At 28.6% G+C, this 21,017-nt stretch overlaps 6 protein-coding genes across 10 annotated transcripts; 3 read left to right on the top strand and 3 right to left on the bottom strand.

The window, feature by feature from the left end:
* Nucleotides 1–66: 66 nt before the first annotated feature.
* LOC117208045 (protein krasavietz) lies at nucleotides 67–2,988 on the top strand. Its single transcript, XM_033448873.1, has 8 exons — nucleotides 67–230; nucleotides 787–858; nucleotides 930–1,210; nucleotides 1,292–1,596; nucleotides 1,712–1,955; nucleotides 2,024–2,243; nucleotides 2,326–2,487; nucleotides 2,547–2,988. The coding sequence occupies exons 2-7, from the start codon at nucleotides 798–800 to the stop codon at nucleotides 2,475–2,477; spliced, it is 1,263 nt and encodes a 420-aa protein (XP_033304764.1). The 5' UTR covers nucleotides 67–230; nucleotides 787–797; the 3' UTR covers nucleotides 2,478–2,487; nucleotides 2,547–2,988.
* Nucleotides 2,989–3,206: 218 nt separating this feature from the next.
* On the bottom strand, nucleotides 3,207–4,998 carry LOC117208079 (serine--tRNA ligase, mitochondrial). Its single transcript, XM_033448928.1, has 4 exons — nucleotides 4,927–4,998; nucleotides 4,087–4,817; nucleotides 3,783–3,950; nucleotides 3,207–3,696 (listed from the first exon to the last, which is right to left on the bottom strand). Exons 1-4 carry the CDS (start codon nucleotides 4,987–4,989, stop codon nucleotides 3,375–3,377), a joined length of 1,284 nt encoding a protein of 427 aa, XP_033304819.1. The 5' UTR covers nucleotides 4,990–4,998; the 3' UTR covers nucleotides 3,207–3,374.
* LOC117208077 (oxygen-dependent coproporphyrinogen-III oxidase) lies at nucleotides 4,998–7,556 on the top strand. Its single transcript, XM_033448925.1, has 2 exons — nucleotides 4,998–5,297; nucleotides 5,596–7,556. The coding sequence occupies exon 2, from the start codon at nucleotides 5,602–5,604 to the stop codon at nucleotides 6,757–6,759; it is 1,158 nt and encodes a 385-aa protein (XP_033304816.1). The 5' UTR covers nucleotides 4,998–5,297; nucleotides 5,596–5,601; the 3' UTR covers nucleotides 6,760–7,556.
* A 27-nt stretch (nucleotides 7,557–7,583) lies between these two features.
* LOC117208075 (adhesion G protein-coupled receptor A3) lies at nucleotides 7,584–14,035 on the bottom strand. 5 transcript variants are annotated; one of them, XM_033448920.1, is made up of 13 exons: nucleotides 13,832–14,034; nucleotides 13,326–13,532; nucleotides 13,080–13,223; nucleotides 12,915–12,986; nucleotides 12,758–12,829; nucleotides 12,537–12,608; nucleotides 12,379–12,462; nucleotides 11,957–12,286; nucleotides 11,744–11,880; nucleotides 10,848–11,684; nucleotides 10,530–10,776; nucleotides 10,178–10,471; nucleotides 7,855–10,105 (listed from the first exon to the last, which is right to left on the bottom strand). In XM_033448920.1, the coding sequence occupies exons 2-13, from the start codon at nucleotides 13,508–13,510 to the stop codon at nucleotides 7,855–7,857; spliced, it is 4,725 nt and encodes a 1,574-aa protein (XP_033304811.1). In that variant the 5' UTR covers nucleotides 13,511–13,532; nucleotides 13,832–14,034. The 5 variants fall into 5 exon arrangements, with proteins under 5 accessions (XP_033304813.1, XP_033304812.1, XP_033304814.1 ...); XM_033448924.1 differs by lacking the exon at nucleotides 13,832–14,034 and having other exon boundaries at nucleotides 8,612–8,828; nucleotides 8,899–10,105; nucleotides 13,326–13,510; XM_033448922.1 differs by lacking the exon at nucleotides 12,758–12,829 and having other exon boundaries at nucleotides 7,584–10,105; nucleotides 13,832–14,035.
* A 192-nt stretch (nucleotides 14,036–14,227) lies between these two features.
* On the top strand, nucleotides 14,228–15,945 carry LOC117208078 (E3 ubiquitin-protein ligase TM129). The gene is made up of 6 exons (XM_033448927.1): nucleotides 14,228–14,594; nucleotides 14,666–14,927; nucleotides 15,007–15,196; nucleotides 15,294–15,488; nucleotides 15,568–15,716; nucleotides 15,784–15,945. Exons 1-6 carry the CDS (start codon nucleotides 14,393–14,395, stop codon nucleotides 15,899–15,901), a joined length of 1,116 nt encoding a protein of 371 aa, XP_033304818.1. The 5' UTR covers nucleotides 14,228–14,392; the 3' UTR covers nucleotides 15,902–15,945.
* A 363-nt stretch (nucleotides 15,946–16,308) lies between these two features.
* LOC117208074 (DNA-directed RNA polymerase II subunit RPB2) lies at nucleotides 16,309–20,849 on the bottom strand. Its single transcript, XM_033448919.1, has 5 exons — nucleotides 20,646–20,849; nucleotides 17,782–20,402; nucleotides 17,368–17,710; nucleotides 17,019–17,277; nucleotides 16,309–16,940 (listed from the first exon to the last, which is right to left on the bottom strand). The coding sequence occupies exons 1-5, from the start codon at nucleotides 20,662–20,664 to the stop codon at nucleotides 16,655–16,657; spliced, it is 3,528 nt and encodes a 1,175-aa protein (XP_033304810.1). The 5' UTR covers nucleotides 20,665–20,849; the 3' UTR covers nucleotides 16,309–16,654.
* Nucleotides 20,850–21,017: the final 168 nt, after the last annotated feature.

Raw genomic sequence — 21,017 nt, 5'->3', positions numbered from 1 at the left:
TTACAAATTCTATTTTCAGTATTATATTTTGAACAGTTTAGATGGCGTTAAAAACGCATTACGAAATGTAAATTCGAGTATCCTATCTTTTCCCTGTCAATTGTGGCTTCTCTTCAAGTTGATTCTCTTCGGTTTCGCTGATCTCAAGTACTCAAAATCCTCTTTGAGATATTTCGTATTGTCCTCATACGCCTGAAAAGGGGTAGTTCTACAGTTGTACGTGCATCTAAGTAAGTTAAGAAGTAAAAGTCATTAAAATTTAAACAATATTCGTTCGCTTTTCATATAACCTGATCTCTGTAAAAGGTTCAATTTTTTTATAAATTTCAGCCATCGTGATTCCATCCCATGACCTTAACCTTAGGAGTAATAAACTAATTGAAAAGTAGAATTTTTTACGTATATTTTAATGCTATTAATCTTTATAATAAAGTAATTTATAAGTAGGAATTTTTGACGTAATAGAATATATTTAATGAAAGTCGCCATTTGTCAAAGAAGTGCCAACAGATTTAAAGTCAAATGCCACCTCATTATGGTCTCATTATAGTTTCTCAATCCTCAATCTTATTAAATTTTTGTCTTAATATACAAATAAAAGGTCAAAAGATTTTCAAAATTTGTCAATAGTAATACACAACATAAGGCAAACAATTCTATATATGTATATGCATATATAGGTACATATTATATACTTATATGTATATGTTATAAATATATTATCGTTAATTTACGAAAAAGTCGAAAAATTTTAAAGCATATTTATTGAAATTTCTACCATTTCAGAAAGGTATTGTATGAGTCAAAAAATAGAAAAACCAATATTATCAGGTCAACGCATAAAGACCAGAAAAAGAGGTATGCATCAGAAAATATAAGATTTCTTAGGTAATATATTTAATGAAAATTATAATGAAGAATTTTTTTAGATGAAAAAGAAAAATATGACCCTATGGGATTTCGAGATGCGATTTTACTTGGTTTGGAAAAGGCTGGTAACGACTTAGATGCAATTTCAAAGTACTTGGACGCAGCTGGCTCTAAATTAGATTACCGCAGATATGGAGAGGACCTTTTTGACATCTTAATAGCTGGTGGACTTTTAGTTCCAGGCGGTTCTATTGCTCAAGATGGTGATAAACCAGTAAAAACCACTGCTTGTGTTTTTGAACAACCAGAAGATATGGAATCTATGCGAAATTTTGAACAAGTGACGTATACTGTTCTATGTATATTTAAGCTGTCATGATATGTACTTTAACAATGGCTTTGAAAATAACTTTATTTATAGGTTTTCATCAAACTTATGAGACGTTATAAATACTTGGAAAAAATGTTTGAGGAAGAAATGAAAAAGGTATTGGTTTTTATGAAAGGCTTCACTCCTAAAGAAAGGATAAAATTAGCTAGAATGACGGCTCTGTGGATATCCAATGGTTCTGTTCCACCTACTGTTTTATCAGTTTTAATTAATGAACATCTGGTTAAAGACAACTTAGCATTAGACTTTTTATTAGAAGTTTTTGTCACTTGGAGGCAGGAGAAAGGTCTATCCAGTTTAATGACTGCTTTGAAAAAAGGAAATATTGAAGGAAGGTATGAGAAAATTCCAAACTTTATAAAGTTCATTGTTATATCTATATCAGGTTTTTTGTTTTATTCTCATTACTTTTTCTTTTTTCTTTCTTTTTTTTTACATACTGATCAACAGGTTAATGGAATTTGTACCGCCTAATAAACGAACTGAAGAATATTTTCGATCTGTATTTGAAGCTGTTGGTCTTGCAGACATTGTAAAATTACATAAAGCTCAAGCAAGTCAAGAAGCAAAACGGGACTTGCAACAACTGTTATTGGATGATTTGGCTGATAATCGTCCTTTGAAAGATATTATACTTGATCTCAAAGAAATGGCACAGAAGAGTGGTATTCCTGAGCATGAAGTTATTGGCCTGGTAATTATAGTTTTATGATATTATTATATTACATTAGAATTAAATAAAATTGTTAACAATGTTTGCAGATTTGGGTTGTAGTAATGGGTCAAGCTGAATGGAATAAAAAAGAAGAATTAGTGGCTGATCAAGCACTGAAGCACTTAAAAATATATACTCCACTGTTTGATGTTTTTACAACCACTGCCAGATCTGAGCTTGCACTTCTTCTGAAGGTTCAGGAATTTTGTTATGAGAATATGAACTTCATGAAAGTCTTCCAGAAAATTGTTTTACTATTTTATAAAAGTACGTTTATAATGCTGACACATACATTTATTTGTAATTTCTTTGTTTGTGTCCATTTTCTGTTTAACATATCTTATTTTAGCGGATGTAATATCAGAAGAAGTGATTTTGAAGTGGTATAAGGAAGGCCATTCTGTTAAAGGAAAAATGATGTTCTTAGATCAAATGAAAAAATTCGTTGAATGGTTACAGAATGCTGAAGAAGAATCTGAATCAGGAGAAGAAGAAGATTAAAAATACAGAAGTATGTTTAATCAAGGTTTACAGCTTTGTTTTTGACTTTATATTATTTTTATATTTCAGAATAATATAAGCTTCATTATCAAAAAATAATATATTTGGATTACATCCAAAATTTTTGGAATGGATCAAAATATGAACTGCAATTGGACTGTATTGACAAATGGAAATTTTGATAAAATAAAGTTTGTATCATTCTGCGATACACTATATCAATATACAAATACATACAGTTTTTTAATCGTTAATGAATAAAAAACAATACATTACCATCTGATTAACGAGGAAGATAAATTGTAAAATTTACAGTGTCTTTAAATTGTATTACTTTAAGAAAAAATATTTTGTGTTACATTTTTATAACACCGCTGCAAAATATATACAGAATAACAAGTTAATGAAGAAAAGATCTTTATCCCTGTGTATGTATAATTTTCAAACCCACATTCTTTGTATGATAATATTGTACTAGTTTCTAGAAAATATATTGTCAGGTGGTGTTTAATATTTGAATTTTTTATGAATCCTGTTTAATTTCCTATAATATTAATTAATTTATATAAATAAAAACAATTAACTAGAAACAAGTAATTTCTTAATATATATAATTGGAAATCATTTTTTATTTCTTTAAAAATTTTATTTTTGTATATTATAAATATAAGAATTATATAAATTATTATTATTCATTGCATTTAGGCTAATGCACGATAAAATTCTATATACATTGATAAATAGATAATTTATTTTAATGTAAATTGCAAGTAAATATTCCTACATATATATACTTTTACATTCATGAATGGCAAAAACAATAAAGATGTAATTATTACTTGTTTTTAACTGTTTTCAGAGAAGATTAAATGTTACATGTACAGTTACAGTTACATGTTAGATTTGTGATTTGTATTTATGGAGTTTCATGTTAGCAATTGGTTGTTTTCTAATAAGTGTCTTTCCTGCCATATAAGGTATTAAAATTTCAGGGATTTGAATACGCATATGTTTTGTTTGATGTGTTTCACAAAGTGCTATCAACATGCGAGGTACAGCACATGCAGTTCCATTCAAAGTATGAACATGTAAAACTTCTCCCTTATTTGTCTTATATTTTATACCAAGTCGTCGTGACTGATAATCTGTACAATTACTACAACTAGATAATTCTCCATATAATTTTCTTCCAGGCATCCATCCTTCCATATCTACTTTCCTAAATATATAAATTGATGATGTGACATTAAGAAATTTAAAATCTAAGTATTTCAATATATAATGTAATATTATACTACTGTATACCTATATGCTGGAGACCCTAATTCATGAGCTGGCATATCAATTATTCGAAAATATAAATTTAATGAAGAAAATAAATCTTCTTGAATATTCAGAAGTTCTTGAAACTGATTTTCTGACTCTTCATGTTTTGAACATACAAACATTTCAACTTTTGTAAATTGATGAACCCTTATATGAATAGATAAAATTATTTATTAGAAATAATATTTATGTAACTGTTATACTATCAATATTGAAACAGTTGTTAGATATATTATCATATTAATAAAATATATTTAAAAATATATGTAACATGATTTTTTACCTGTATATACTTCTCTCATGTATAAGATTAGATATTTCAGCCCTAAAACACCTGCTTACAGCAGCCATTTTTAGTGGTAAATCTTCTGAACTAAATATAGTATTCATTACTTTATAAGCTAAGGACATTTCTGCTGTTCCAGATAAACTATAGTTCCCTCCATAAAAAGGACTTAAATTATATACAAGGTGTCTTCCATTATCTATTATCAATCCACATCTTTCTATAACTTCAGTAGGGATAATATCAGGTACAGAAACAAGTTTAAAGCCATGTTTCATTAACTTTCTGACTGTAAAATGAATTAATGCTTCTTCTAATTCTGCTAGATCTCCTAAGAACAAGTAACCTCGTGTTCCTATTAAGGGCCCCAATTGTTTACTTTTTAATGCCTTTAAATTTGTAACTAATGTTGAAAATTCTTGTGGTTCAAAATCAAATTCTGGATTATGCCCGCATTCTTTTAAAATTTGTGGTTCTTCGCCATAAGATAATACTCTTGGATCTGTTTGATTTGGTATTTTATTTAACTCATGCAAAAGAGCCTTCTTTAACTCTGGATTTTTTGAAAGTTCAAGAATTTTATCAATATCTCCAATACTTTTCCTTGCTGCTATATTATTAAAAATAATATCTCGATTACATGAATTACATAAAAAATCAATATTATATTCGGGTTCTGGAATATGTGTTATTGTGTCTACATTATATTGTGTTGACTGTGTCCTATACTGTAAAGAATATATATGTTAATTATATAATTTAATATGCAACTGGAAAGAAAAATAAACCAAATACTTTTTACATTATATACATATGTAAACAAAAATAATAACATACCAAAGTCTTTGTATAAAACTGAGGATATTTAAGAAATCGACTAAGTTGTTTCTTGAACCACATTTTAAAAGTAAAATAATATTAATTATAAAATACATATGTGCATCAAGTATACGCCAATATATCCCTATGTTGGTAGTTAACCTATGATACACATTTCTCTTTTTTGATGCATATGCTATTTATAAATGTTTATTAGGTTTGAAAATTACTTTAAGACACCTTGCTATATAAATGATTACGCTATTATCAACATTTATAATATTATTAAAAAAATAATTTATTTCCCGTTTTCACACAACATAATTATATATTTGCTGTTCTGCAATTCGATAAGAGACACATTTGTTATTCCTCAAGCCTGAAAAACTGTAAGTAATGATATTATTACACTATTTTATAATACTTTATGATTTAATCTTTTACTTCATTTATGATTAATAATAAATTATCAAAATCCGATAATCAATATCCATCATTTATAGTAATGTCAAATTTGTTTAAAATAAAACCGAAAATAAATTCTTTTATTTAATATATTGTAAAATTTGCACAATTTATTTTAATATTTTCTGAATGATATATTCTTCAATAAAAAGCATAACTTAACTTTCTCAATTGCTACTTTGTTAACATGCAATTAAAAATACTCTAATTCACTAATTACAGATAACTATGATTCCACGAACATTAATAAAAAATTGGATTTCTTTACGTCATTTTTTTCATAAACATTATACAATCCAATATAAGGCCAAAAACATCAAGTACATTGGTTTTGGTATATTCACAAGTGTTTTGGTTTATAGTACTTCAGGAATCACAATATTTGCAGCACAAAATGAGTTGGATATTAAAAAATTTATGGCACAACCTATTACTGACATAAAGAAATTAAAGAAGAAAGATGATATGAAAACAAAAATGGAATTGTTAGTGATGAAAACTCAAGCAGACTTTTGTAAAGCTTTGGAATCCTTAGAAGAACCAGGCCATTCTTTTAAAGTTGACAGATGGGTTAGGAAGGAAGGTGGTGGAGGAATTACTTGTGTTTTGCAAGATGGAGTTGTTTTTGAAAAAGCTGGAGTAAATGTATCTGTCGTTACTGGTATGTTACCACCAGGTGCAGTACAACAAATGAGAGCACGTGGGAAAAAAATGGGAGAGGGATCTGTACCATTCTTTGCAGCTGGTGTAAGTGCTGTAATTCATCCTCGAAATCCCATGGTTCCAACAATACATTTCAACTATCGTTACTTTGAAGTAGAAAATTCAGATGGTTCAATTCAGTGGTGGTTTGGAGGTGGCACAGATCTTACACCTTATTACTTAAATGAGGATGATGTAAAACATTTTCATAGTACTTTAAAAGCTGCATGTGATCAATATGATCCTTCATATTATTCAAAATACAAAAAATGGTGTGATGATTATTTTTTTATCACACATAGAGGAGAACGTAGAGGAGTAGGTGGTATCTTTTTTGATGACATTGATACTCCTAGCCAAGAAGAAGCATTTCAATTCGTAAAATCTTGTGCAGAAGCTGTTATTCCTTCATACATTCCATTAGTTGACAAACATAAAGATGATGGATATGGATATAGTGAAAGACAATGGCAATTATTACGTAGAGGAAGATATGTTGAATTTAACTTAATATACGATCGTGGTACAAAATTTGGTTTATATACACCTGGTGCAAGATATGAAAGTATATTAATGTCTTTGCCTTTGTCTGCAAATTGGCAATATATGCATGAACCAAAACCTGGTTCAAAAGAAGCAGAACTTGTTGATGTATTGAGAAACCCTAAGGAATGGTTGAACTAATATAAATAATATCCTTTAATGAAACTATCATTTCTTAACTTAAAGCTGTAATTTGTAGCAGTAATTTTGTTTATAAGTATTTTGTACAATTTTGTACAAGTGGAATGTTAATGAAAAAAATGCAAATTAAAATATAGAATAAGGCCATATTTTTAAACCATTTAAATATATTTTCAAGTATAAGAAAAGAGTTACATGTATAAACTTTATATTTAATAAATTAAATACTGTATAAACTGTAAATTATGTATAAAAATTGTACCTATTATTTTGATATACTTTATATGAAAGTAATATTCTTATACATTATAACTCTATACAGTCTAGGTGCTCGTATGTGCACGTATTATATCTTTTAATATTATTTTAAACATTGTATACCTTAAATATAATAATATGGATATTCTCAAATTATTTTAGATGTATAAAAAGACAAATGATGACAAATTTGATGTGTTCTCAAATTTATTTAGTAAAATATTCAGTCTTAGAGTATATATTATAAATTACATATGTAATCATGAAAATAATAACAAAAATTTATTGTACAAAAAATCATTGGTAGAAATTCAATTAAATTAAATATAAAATATTCTTTAAATCTAAATGATATATGATGGAAGCAGATTTCAATAGATGTAATGATTTCAGTTATGTAATTCTTGATCACTCTTTTTATACAACAATATATATACAAAGCAAAAAAAGGAAGAGTATTTTAAAATTCACAAAAATATCGAGTTGTTTGTATTAATTATGTACAATTTTCTCTGAATAAATACATATCCAACAAACAATTTAATGAATGTTTCATATATATATATATATATACGCGAATAAAAATGAATGAAAGATATTCGACATTTAAAAGAAGTAAAAAGATTAGTAGAGATGTAGAAACAGATGAAACATTTTTGTAAAACATTTTTATGTATAGGAACTATATTTTGTAGATAAATTAATAAAGCAGAGTAAGATAAGTATTCCTTCGAATATTATAAAAATGTAAATATTAGCAAAAAATTATTTTACTCTGTTAGACGAAATTCCTATATGATATAAATATGTTACGTGTTTTATATAAGCAAAACTAGATTAAACACTTGTTTCTTTTTTTACTATTTGTAGATAAGTATTCGGATTATTTAAGTGTGTTTTACTAGTTTCAATATTCTGTATATTTTGTTGTCTGTTTAAGCTCTCTACTTCATTGTTTGAATCTAAATTTTTTACAATATTACAAGAACTGTGCATAAGTGATGTCATATCAATCATAGAACTGATTAATTTTTGTTTAGATCTCAATTCATCAGTGCACACATTAGAGGCACATTCAGTATTTCTTGTAGGAGTAATATATGTAGTCTGCATTAATTTATGTAAATTATCTTTAACTGCACTATTTACTTTAGGGAAAGGTGATTCTAATTTGTTAAATGATTTTTGAGATAGGCGACTTTTATCACATAAATTTGAATTTGTAATATTTTGTAAGCCTGTAAATGATTTCAGATATTCGCATTTTTTTAAACTGGTAAGGGATGTGATGTCGTTTAATGAATTACAAAAATTATTCCTTAATGGTTTCACAGTCTCTATTGGAAGACAGTGCATGCTATTAGAATGAGTTAACCATTTTGAAGTGGCATTAGACCGCCGTTCTTCTACTTCATGAAATTCATTCATACTTTGACAGTCTTTTTTTAACCATTTTGGGTTCATAATGTTATCTACAGTTTCATAAACTTCTGGTAAATTATGTTCGCTTTTTTCACTAGTCATCTGAGTAATAGATTCTATTTCCGAGCTATATTCTAAACTACATTGTTGTGAAACACTTTGCAGATGTTTTTCTTCATCAGTTTTGATGTCCATGTCTGAGTCATGTAAAGTTATACTCAGTAATTCTACTTTTTGGCAATTATTCCTCGCAGAGTTTGATAATGTGTTTAAAGAATCGTGTAATCTACAGTTATTATTAACTTTTCTTACATTTCCAAAAAGACCTTCTTGACCAATAACAAATCGCACTGGAACATTTCTTTCCTCTGAGATACTACCACCGCTATCTGAGAGTATATTAACGTTTTTAATGTCATTTATTGGATTTAACTCAACATGGATATTTGTATTATTTACTTTTGCACTGCTACTTAAGATGGTTTGGTCTATATTACTATCTAATTTTGTAGTAGATCGTGGTACAGAAATGCAACTACCAGCATCACTCATAGCACCGCCATCACCTTGTTTTCGAGGACCAAGATTATTATTTTTTGTATGACGACGTTGTTTTCTAAAAAATTTTCTAGCAACTCCACTTTGATGAGGATTATAAAACATTTCAACACAAGTTGGTTCAATATATGTTGTTACGGAATTATCAGATCTGTATTGCTGTCGATGTAATACAACTAAGTTCACATTGGTCATTTTTCTACCAACAGGTGAAACTTCTTGACTGGTTATAATATCTGTAACTTTAAATGCATTATAAGTTTGCGACCTATTGGTGTATCTGGATGAACCAATGGAATTTGAATCAGATGTAACTTGAGTAGCCTGAGAATTAGACATTGGAGGTACCAAATTTTGTACTAATGATTGCGTTGCTATTACAGGATTTGCATCAGAGATACTTCTTGTTCGACAACATTGATTTTTTCGTTTTTGAAACCAGCAACCCATTTTTAACCATTGTGACCTAACATCATTTCGCGCAATTCCATAAAAAAAGAGGATGAAAATTCCAAGTGAACTAGAAAAAAGGGAATATAAAGTAGCAAATATAGTTTCATCAAACGAAATGTATGCACTTAATGGCTTTGTTATAGCTGCTGCTGCAGTAATCCATGATATTAAATATAAAATTAAAATAATAATTTGACCCTTTAGTTGAGTTATTTGAGAATGTTCTGAGTCGTCAATATCGGATAAAACAGTCTGTGCACTGCGTGCACTATTCCTGCCTACAGAAAGATTTGTATTTGGTTCCAATAATTCTAAATCCATATTTTCCGTTGCTTGTGTACCTTCAGACAACTGAGCATTCATATCAACATTTTGAATTGAACATTTAATGAGTAAATGAAAAATAGATAAATATACAATTAGAAATCCAGCTGGAACAAACAATGCAACAAGAGCAGGAGCAGTTGTGAGAAAACAATATGAATATCCAGCGTATTCTCGTAAATTTATTGCGCCAGATATACCACAAATGATCATAGCTATACCCCAGCCGACTAGATACAGCCCTAATAATGGTTTTGGTATTGGTGGATCTTGAAGTTCATTATCCGGAATATCTTCAAGATCTGGTTTAGATAATTTTTTATACATATTGCTGTAAACAAATTAACCTTTTAATATTTGTTCATTGTATAGTTTTTATAAAATGTAAAGATTAATTATATACCTTGCAAATACTGCCATCCATAATAAACAACATAAAGACAAGTAATGTAGAATAAGACCAACACCTTGACAAATTGGTATATTTTCTGTTTGGTAAATACCAATACTATAAAAAAATGATAATAATGCCATAGCAAACCAAGTATTAATAACACAATGTTTTGCTTTTTTAGGCATAGCAATTGATGTGTAACAGATAATGTATGTAACAGACATAATAACTAAACATGTTACTGTTGCAATACTTCCAATATATATTGCTGGATTTGAATACCTAAATTTGGCGCCACTTATGCTGAAAATAGAAGTATTACAAATTAATTCATAAATATAAAAATTTATTAAATACGTACCTGTTACCATTGTAATCAAATGTAGAAGTATCTTGTAAAAGGCCATAATATCCCAATCTATTGCAATGAAATACTATTAAGTTATTTAATACATTTCTTAAATAGCAACCATCATTTGTCCAGCCTCCTGATTTATTTAATGTTTCATCCCAAACTACGGGTAATAATTTTTTTCCGGCGTAGTAGTATAAAGGTGCCTTTAGCATAATGTATACAGGCTCAGTTAAATTTTGTATTGACATTCCATCTGAAAAAAGATTCATATTATTATTTTTACGTTTTAAATAAGCATTTTTGATGTTAGTTTTAATTACATACATAACTTGCTTCCAATAACACATGATGGAATATCCATATTATCATTGTTAATTATTTTAGGAAACAATCTACTATTGCTATATACAGAAATCATTAATTGATGAGCAGTAACTTCTTGTGAATATTGTAATAAAGATGCAGGTAGGTGTATTGATGCTTCAATTATTTTATCTTTTATATTAATCGGAGATGTTCTATTGTTTGTTGTACATTGTAAAAATCGTATTTCTGGATTATTATTGGAATACCATGTACATATTAATCCTGTAAAACTATCACGTTTCACTCTGAATTCTTCTAGTGCCATGTTTTTCTTGTAAAATTGTATAGATGGAGTAAATTGTATAATCTTTTCTACAGCTTTTATTAGTCGCGTGCAAGATTTAAAGGAAATTTCAGCTTTTTTTAAAATATTCTTTGGTACATTAATCAGAGTACTAATGACATCAATTAACATAGAACCAAGTTCTTTTTCTTCAGTTACAAAATTTAAGTAATTTTCTATAGTTTGAGTTATGAAATCAACTTCAATAGGATCGGTTATTTTTATGGTATTTCCTGTATAATTTTTGAATTTCTTCGCACTTTCTAATAAACTGATCCTTGTAAGTGAAAGATTAACTTTAGAAAATTGTTCTAAACTTTTTGTTATATGTGATATGTAAGGACATAATTCTGTGTTTAAATTCTCCCAATATCCTGTAATATTACATTGATAAGAAGCTTTTAAAGGCATTTGCATTAAACCTGATAAGTGGTTGCCTTCGCATGGTAATTCTGCCCTCCATCCTACTATAGTTTTTGGCCATGTATAAATACCTTTATTATTTTTAGTTACTGTAACATAATAATTTATTAGACTTATATTAAAATTTGAAGTATACATTTTATTTTACCTGCTAGAGGACAATAACGAGTTTCTTCAGAGATAACTATTACACTGATTGCTTTTGTTCTATTACCATTTACAGAAACTAACAAACAATTCCATTGGCCATTGTGTTCTTCTTTAACAGGAACAATACTAAGAGAACTATAAAAATTATAATTTTATTATGCATATATATAAATGATTTGATTTACACTACATGTATTAAATGCTAAAATACCTGTCCACAATGCCACTATCTGCAAGATATCTGTTATCCACTTTAATATTAGATAAACTTTTTTGTGGATCTAGAAATGTATTTAAATCTACAGTTTCAGAAGTAGTATTAGGATACCACAACCAACTTAGTCTTGCATTTCTATCTTCTGTTATACTAGGTGCTCTGCATTTTAAAGTTATAGAATCTCCAGCAAATACTACTTGATTATTAACTGGCCGAAGTTCAATTGTGGGAGGTAACCACTGACATTGAATATTTTCTGAATACTTCAATTTTTTCACAAATTCACCTTTGATATTTATAGGTGATACACATTTTGGGGCAGGACTGAAATATTTCAAAAGCTTATTACACTATGATACACATTATACCCTATATAATTACTAAATCTCTATTTTTGTATTTAAAAAATATGTTACTTTAATTTAATAGAACTGTTATGAATCCAATTACTAAACCAGTATAATTCACAGTCACATCTCCATGGATTGTTAGATAAATCTCTGAAATATAAATTAAAATTTGAGTAACTTTATTCAATTTATATGAATTCATATATTATATTTAACTTACTTACAACTGTTTTAAAGATTTCAGACCATAAAAAGTACCCTCCATTAAAGTTGTTAATTTATTTTCGTTTAACTTCCTATAATATATTTTTATAGATCAGTGTTTTTTTTTAAATACTCATGAGTATAATTATACGTATATATGTGCACACATGTACGCACGCACACACATAACAAAACAAATATAAAGAAAGTAAATAAAAATTGAAACTAGAGACTCACTTACAAGCGCTCTAAAGCCAGTAAATTATGAAATAATGATGGTTTCACCACACTTATGTTGTTGCCGGACAAATCACTAATAATCAAGTAAATAATATGTAAGATAAAAGAATATACATAAAAATATACATCAATATATTTTACAAAATCTGTAAACTTACAGCCTTTTCAAATTTGGCAACTTGCTAAATGTATGAGCATCTATAGTTGAAATTTGATTTTTACTTAAATCCCTAAATAAAAATTGAATATATTTGTAGCATTAATATATTCAATAATAAATAATGTATGATTCATAATAATAACAAATATATTAATATTCTTACAATCTCTCTAAATTTCCAAGACCATCAAAAGAATTTTCACCAATAAAAGTTATATCATTTTGCGATAAGTTCAAACGTTTCAAATTTGTCAAATTCTTAAATATGTTAGCTTCAATAGCATAAATATCATTCTTGCTCAAATCTCTGAAATATATTAAGTAATTAAAAATATTACAACTAAAAATAAGTGTTACTCTGTGTGCTATAGAATAATTCATAATAGTACAATTAGTATTATAATCTTACAATTGAACTAATTCCACGCTGACACTATCAAGATTGATATCCCTAATGTTCTGCAATTCATTACTACATTTAATTCGTAGCCATTCTGCTTGTGCACCAAGTTTACATGTGCAATACTTTGGACATGTCTGGATTGTTTCTCCTCTTGTTTGAATTAAAATTAAAAACAATAAAATAGCTCTCATTTTAAAAAAGGCAGATTTTTACCTAAAGAATATCAATTTTAATTAATAAGAAAATCGAAATTAGTAACTTAACAAATTAACGTTTACAAATTTTTTATGAAAGCAAATATTTTAAGTATAAACATTGAAAATATATAAAACATTGATACAATTATTATATATTTGAACAGAATTTAAAATTTCAAGCAAAATTCTTGTAAAACTAAACATATAATTTTCATTCATAATTTACAATATTTTAATATAAGAATGAGAATAAATAATAGAATGATTTCATGTAAGTATAAACAATGAATTTATACATAAACGTTAAATACTTACGACTATGAAAGGAATTTTATTTATCATATTGTTTTAATGTTATACGCCATATATTATGATTATTTGATAACTGTAAACATAATTATAAGAGAACAAGCTTACGGATATTTGTACACACTTCCCATAACAATAAAAGACAACTTACGAATTGTCATAGTCATAAACTATTGACTATATACATGCATATCTGTATCTAGAATTAATTATAGGCTGATTTTCACATATTACGTATATATTTTAAGAAAGAATTATTTTTGTTTTATTTGTTATAATACAGCTTTAAAAGATCACTTTTGAGATGTAAATTATAAGGAGATGTGTAAAATATCACAGTAATGTTTATGTAATAACAATATTCATAAAGATTTAAGTTGTTTTGAAAAATAACAATTTTCATAAGGATTCGTCATAATAGTTGAATCTAACCTGTAATTGCTCTTTAAATATTGTTGATGAAGTAAAGTATTTAATCATTAAATATCAAATATATATATATGTAAAAGTCTGTAAACATCAAGCAAAAAGGTGAAAATATACAATTGGAAACATATTTTGTAAAAAATGTCTGCCTTTTTGTTTTATACTTTGTTTTATATTTTAATGTCAGGATGTATCATATATCCACCTACAGAATTTGTGTCAGCCGGCCTAACCATAAAAGATATATTTTCGAATTTGTTAGGCAGTGAAAATGAATTTTTTGTGCAATATCACATAAGAAAAAGTGTCATTACGTTACTTATATATTCTATGCTCCCGTTTGGTAAATATACTTATTTTTCTCTTATTCTAAATGTTGTACTGCTTGTTAAAATAAGTTTTTCTTTTAATTAGGTTATGCGTTTGGTTTAATTCTGTTTGGACACATAGACGCTGTCAATGTATTATTAAGTCATGTCAATTTATGGTCAATTTATGTTACTTGTTCTATATTGATACCACTATATACTTTATCTAAAATTTTAATATGGTCAATGAATAATTGGAGCAAGCATCCTATAGCGAAAAATCTTGCAGTTTACTGTAACAGCAATAACAATAATAACAGTATACCATGGACTACAGTAGCTTCTGATATTAATGTAGAATATCAAAGGTTATATATTAAACTGAGAAGATTATTCTTGTAATATATTACTCCTGAAGATAATTCAATCATTAATATTTTATTTTAGAATAGATAAGATAATACTTACTACAAATAGTATAACATGCGTAATAGCTACTGATAATTGGATAATTAAAGTTCTACCTTATACAGTAATGGTTGCCCATCAGAGTGATACAGCTTTAATAGTTAACAGAAGTGACACTCATGAAATGTCACCTGTGACAAGAGGAGAAGTTCAGTTTATTAATATTGAGGTATATTTTGTTATTCTAAATTAGTCTTTACCCTAGGAATTTTTGATTTTTTATTAGGACTTTACCTCTCATTAATTGAAGTTCCATTGATGTGTAGGTAAAACCTACTAGAACAGGATCACAGCCTTTTGACATACGATTAAATGTATTTGATTTTAAAAATCTGCAAGACAAAGTCTCTCGTCCCATCACTATATTACAAAACATTAAATTTCATAAAACTTTACTTGATAAATTCATTGATAATTTTAAAGAACATGTACAAGAAAATCCACATTATGGATATGCAGAGGTATTTTATTTACTTTTTCACAAATTTAATATTTTATTTCAATAAATAAAATCTAATTATAATATAAAAATGTTTGAAGGAATTAAGTCAATGTATAGGATGTATGCAAGCTTTATCAAATGTAAAATTACATAAACAATGTAGTAGTGGTATAGGAAGTGGAAATCCTGAAGACTGCATGGTATGTTACTGTCGTCCAATGTGGTGCATAGAATGTATGGCAAAATGGTTAGTATGTGATATATATATATATATATATTTAATGTAGGTATATTATTAAAAATATTTATTATAGGTTTGCATCAAGACAAGATGAAAATGCACCTGAAACATGGTTATCTTCTAAATGTACTTGTCCAGTATGCAGAGCACGATTTTGTATTTTAGATGTATGTCTTATACAGTCAATTTAAATATAAAACTAATATTTTAATACATGATTATATTTTTAAAGTTATCTTCGTTACATAAGATATTTTACCTAGTAACAGCAAGGAATAATAATAATAATAATAATAATAATAATAATAGTAGTAGTAGTAATAATAATAATAATAATAATAATAACAACAATAATAATAATAATAACAATAATATAACTGGGCATTGGAATAAATGGGCAGAAAAAGTAAGCAGTAAAACAATATAATGGCTAAATCATATCTTTTACGATTCATTGTGATATATGATATAAGGAATATTAATTTTACTTACTAAAGTTTTTATTAACATATTGATACCTTAAACATAATATTATATTAGGAAATCAATAATTATATAATCCTATATATTCTAGTAAAGTATATAAAATTACTGACAGTAAAAGATACGTTTGATATTTATTAGAAATAGTTTGAAATTAAGTATGTCGTATATTATTATATCTTGATTATAATGTTAAAGTGTATGGCTAATAGGGGTGTGCAAGATTCGGCAACTAAAACTTCAGGATGGGTTAGAAAAATTCAGGTATGATCAGTTCGAGAATTGGTGATCAAACTATTAAGCAAAGACAGAAACATCTGTTTACTGCCAATCCGATTTGATTTCAAATTGTCGATTTGCCCGAGTCAGCCTGAATTTTCCCGACCCATTCCGAATTGGTATTTTGAGATTTCGCACACTCCTATTGTCTAATACCATGGAAACATTAGGTATGTCAATATTTATGCGACCATTAATCGGGGAGCAATATTCATAGCCATAAGTTCTTGGAAAAGTAATTTTGCCGCATATGGTAGCCTAATTTGAGAAATTTGTGTTTTGTTTTTACATCCTTTGCATTCAAATGTATTATTCCTCAAATTGGCTATTGCGATTAAACCACAAAAGTTACATATATGTATCCGATATGGATCTGATACTTCGAATAAACGTTCTCTTAGAAATTGTGCAGCTCCATGGGAAATTTGACAATCACGTTCCATTTCACCAAATCGTAAACCTCCATCTCTGAACATTACATATCAACATATGAATATTAATATGAATAAATAAATATGAAGAACAAAAGAAGTATGTATAATTTACCTTGCTCTTCCTTCCATAGGCTGTCTAACTAAAATTTGTACAGGTCCCCGAGCTCTACTATGAATTTTATCATCCACCATATGTTTTAAACGTTGATAATAAGTTGGCCCTAAAAAGACTTGAGCATTTATCTTGCGGCCGGTATGACCATTATACATGACTTCATTTCCTCTCAGTTGATAACCATATTCTTGTAAAAGTGTAGAAATTTTTTGTACATTTACAGCGTCGTTAAATGGAGTAGCATCGCCAATTTCACCTACAAAAAAATATATTAGAATTAACTTATTAAATATACTATTCATTTTATATAATACTTATGTTGATAAGAATAAAAGCAAATAAATACCTTTATTAGCAGACACCTTCCCCTGTATACACTCAATTAAGTGACCAATAGTCATACGCGATGGGATAGCATGAGGATTAATTATAATGTCTGGTGTGAGACCTTCACATGAAAATGGCATATCCTCTTGTCTGTATTGAATTCCACAGGTACCTTTTTGTCCATGCCGAGAAGCAAATTTATCACCAATTTGTGGAATACGAACGCTGCGTACGCGTATTTTACAAAATTTATATCCTTCACTGTTCAAAGTTAACATTACTTGATCTACTATCCCAGTTTCACTATTACGTAAAAAGGTTGATGCATCTCGTTTTGTAAAACGTTTTGTTGTACTATCCAACTGTAAATATTAAAAGGATATGAAGAGATATAAATAAATTTGATTATTATAATTCCTATATGATTACATACCTCATCATCTGCTTCTGGAAGAGTAATAGTTTTACCTATAACTACATCATCTCCTGATACGCGAATTCCAGGAGCAATAATTCCATCATCATCTAATTTATCATAAATAGCATTACGCATCCCTTGACAAGTTTGGCGTGTAGGTTTTTCAAATTGCTCTTCTTGATCTCCAATTCTCTTGGATTCTGAATCCTTATAGGATCTATAGAATACAGATCTAAAGAAACCTCTCTCAACAGCACTAGCATTTAAAATGACACTGTCTTCTTGATTATAACCAGTATAACATAATATAGCAACTATACTGTTAATTCCAGCTGGAAGTTCACGAAACCTAAGGTATTCCATAGATCTGGTAGTCACTAAAGGTTTATGAGGATAATATAGTACATGTGCCAAAGTATCCATTCGAACATGAAAGTTTGTAATATATACTCCCATAGCTTGTTTACCCATAGCACTTTGATAAGTATTTCTTGGACTTTGATTGTGATCAGGGAATGGAATAATAGAGGCACACACTCCCAGAATCATTGCTGGATGAATTTCACAATGTGTATATGTTGTACAATATGCATATTCCTTTTCTTGTCTCAAATCTTCAGGGGACATTGCAATCATAACAGTTTCCTCTTCTAAAGTATCAATATATTCAACAACTCCGCTACCAACTAATTCTTGCCAGCCATCATTATTGTAATCTCTTTCTTTTAACATGTCAATATGTCTTTTCTTTAATAATAAGGTTTGTCCTTCAACAATTAATAAAGGCCTACTGATTCTTCCTGCATCTGTATATATTCTGATTTCACGATCTCTAATATCTCTTATCATAGATACTTCTGATACAATAATGTCCATTTGTCTTCTTAATTTACGTAAAGTAGCCATTAATTGATCTGGGTCTCTGTGAATACCAACCCAACAACCATTTACGAATATTTTTGTTGCATCAGCTATTGCACTTGGTGCAATTTCTTCTAAATTTTCCATAGACCATTCCTCTAAGAATTCAAGAATTGGTGAAGGTTGAGATCCAACGCTAATGTAAGCCATCAATGCCAAATTTTTTACTAGACCAACTGCAGCACCTTCAGGGGTTTCTGCAGGACATAACATACCCCATAATGTATTATGTAATTGACGCGGCTTGGCCAATTTTCCATCTCTTCCAATTGGAGAATTCACTCTTCTTAAATGTGATAGTGTTGATGCAAATGTTAACCTGTTCAATACTTGCGATACACCAGCTCTAGCTTGATGAGCCTTTTTTTGATCTCCCCAATTTCCTGTAGCAAGTGAATATCTCAAGCCATCAGTAATAATTTTAGTTTTTATGGCAAGTTCAAGGTTAAAATCTTTTCCCCTATCTATGAACTTCTGTGCATACAATCGCACTTCTTTCATTAAATTTTTAAATAGTCCTCTAAATAAGAATGCCAATAATGGACCAGCTAGGTCTAATCTTTTATTACCATAATGATCTCGATCGTCTAATTCTCTTCGACCTAAAGAGGCTGATAATAAACGGTGCACCATGTACCCGAGAAAGTAAGCCTTTTTGGTTTCACAAAAATCACTTATGCCGACATGTGGAAGCATTTCCTTTTGCAAAATTTCTCTAGCATATTTAATACGCTTTTCTTTAGTTACTCCAGGTCTTGCACCTCTAGTACCAATAAAATTTAGAGCCACGTTTTGTTCTTGTATTACAAATGCCTCATCTAAGGAAGGTTTTACCATTTCCATCATTTCAGGATCATCAAAATCATATATGATATGTTCTAAAATATCACGATCAGCTACAAATCCAAGTGCACGAAATACAATCATAATAGGAATTTCTTGTTTAATGTATGGGATAATTGCAATAATACGTTGACCTATAGCAGACTTTTTAATACTAGCTCCACTCTTTGCCATCATATTAATCCACAATGTAGATGTAGGACGTGAACTATGTTCCAAACAAGATCGAATTTCTGATTTATATGCATATTTACCGTCTTTCATACTAAAGACATAAACTGTATTTGTTGCCATTTTTTCTTGTGCAATCAGTACTTTCTCTGAACCATTAATAATAAAATAGCCTCCAGGATCTAATGGACATTCATTCAATTCTGTTAAATCACGATCAGATAAGCCAGCAAGTAAACAATATTTTGATCTTAACATAATTGGAATCTTTCCTATAAATGTCTTTTGATGTTGAGTTTCAACAGGATCTTCTCCATCTTTTACAATTGTTTTAGTTATATCTACATACAGTGGTGCAGAATATGTCAAATTTCTTAGTCTTGCTTCATTAGGCATCATAGGAGATGGAGCTCCATCTTTTTCCCAATGTGTAGGCTTAGACAAATAAATTTGTTCAAACTTCAATAAGTGTCTAACTGGATTTTCTATTTCGCCCGAAGTATGTTGTGCTTCTGCTTGTAAATCAATTTGTGGTGAGTCTTCAACAATTCTTTGAACTGACATTTCAATAAATTCATCAAAACTGTCAAGTTGTTGTCTCACAAGACCTTTTTCATCAAAATAGGCATTAATAACAATCCAACAGGCTTCTTGCCAAAGTTTTGACGAAATTTCTTCTGCATCTTCATCATCGTATTGATCTAAAAAAAAGATATATTTAGTCATAATTTTCAGCAGTTATTAAGATTAATAATTTTGTAATTTATATAACATTGAAGCACATAAATTACGAAATGAGAAAAATAATGCAGTTTCCTATAAAGAGGTAAAAAATAAAATATGTGTTTGTAGTTTAGATATAATGATATCATATTTTTGAATAAATAATACAAATATTGATAATTTCGATATTTTTACATATTAACATTAGTATAAATTCTTACCATCTTCCAGAGAATACATGTTGTGGTTATGATAATTTTATATAATGTTAACAAATGCAGAGTATTATAAACTCTATACTTGTTCAGTGTTATCCGTGGTGCAATATAAATATTTTTAGACAATTGTAAATCAATCACCAATGCGGCCCCTACTACAACGTTCTCTATTCCCCGGAAATGGTTCCATCCGCGTCCCTCGCGCCAGTTATTGTTCGCTGGCGTCACGGTCCGTAGCAGGGTGGAAATTTCCCTTTTGTCCGTGGTCCCTATATTCCTATGTCCATGATCCAATAAAACGAGAGACGAGACAGTAAATGTAAGCGAAATTTGATTGCTGCGTTTGCAACTATTGGCTGCCGACTAGTGATAATC

This window comes from Bombus bifarius, unplaced genomic scaffold (assembly GCF_011952205.1).
Source record: "Bombus bifarius isolate JDL3187 unplaced genomic scaffold, Bbif_JDL3187 scf7180000008050, whole genome shotgun sequence".
Lineage (NCBI taxonomy): Eukaryota > Metazoa > Arthropoda > Insecta > Hymenoptera > Apidae > Bombus > Bombus bifarius.
This window is presented reverse-complemented; position numbering and strand designations above follow the sequence as displayed.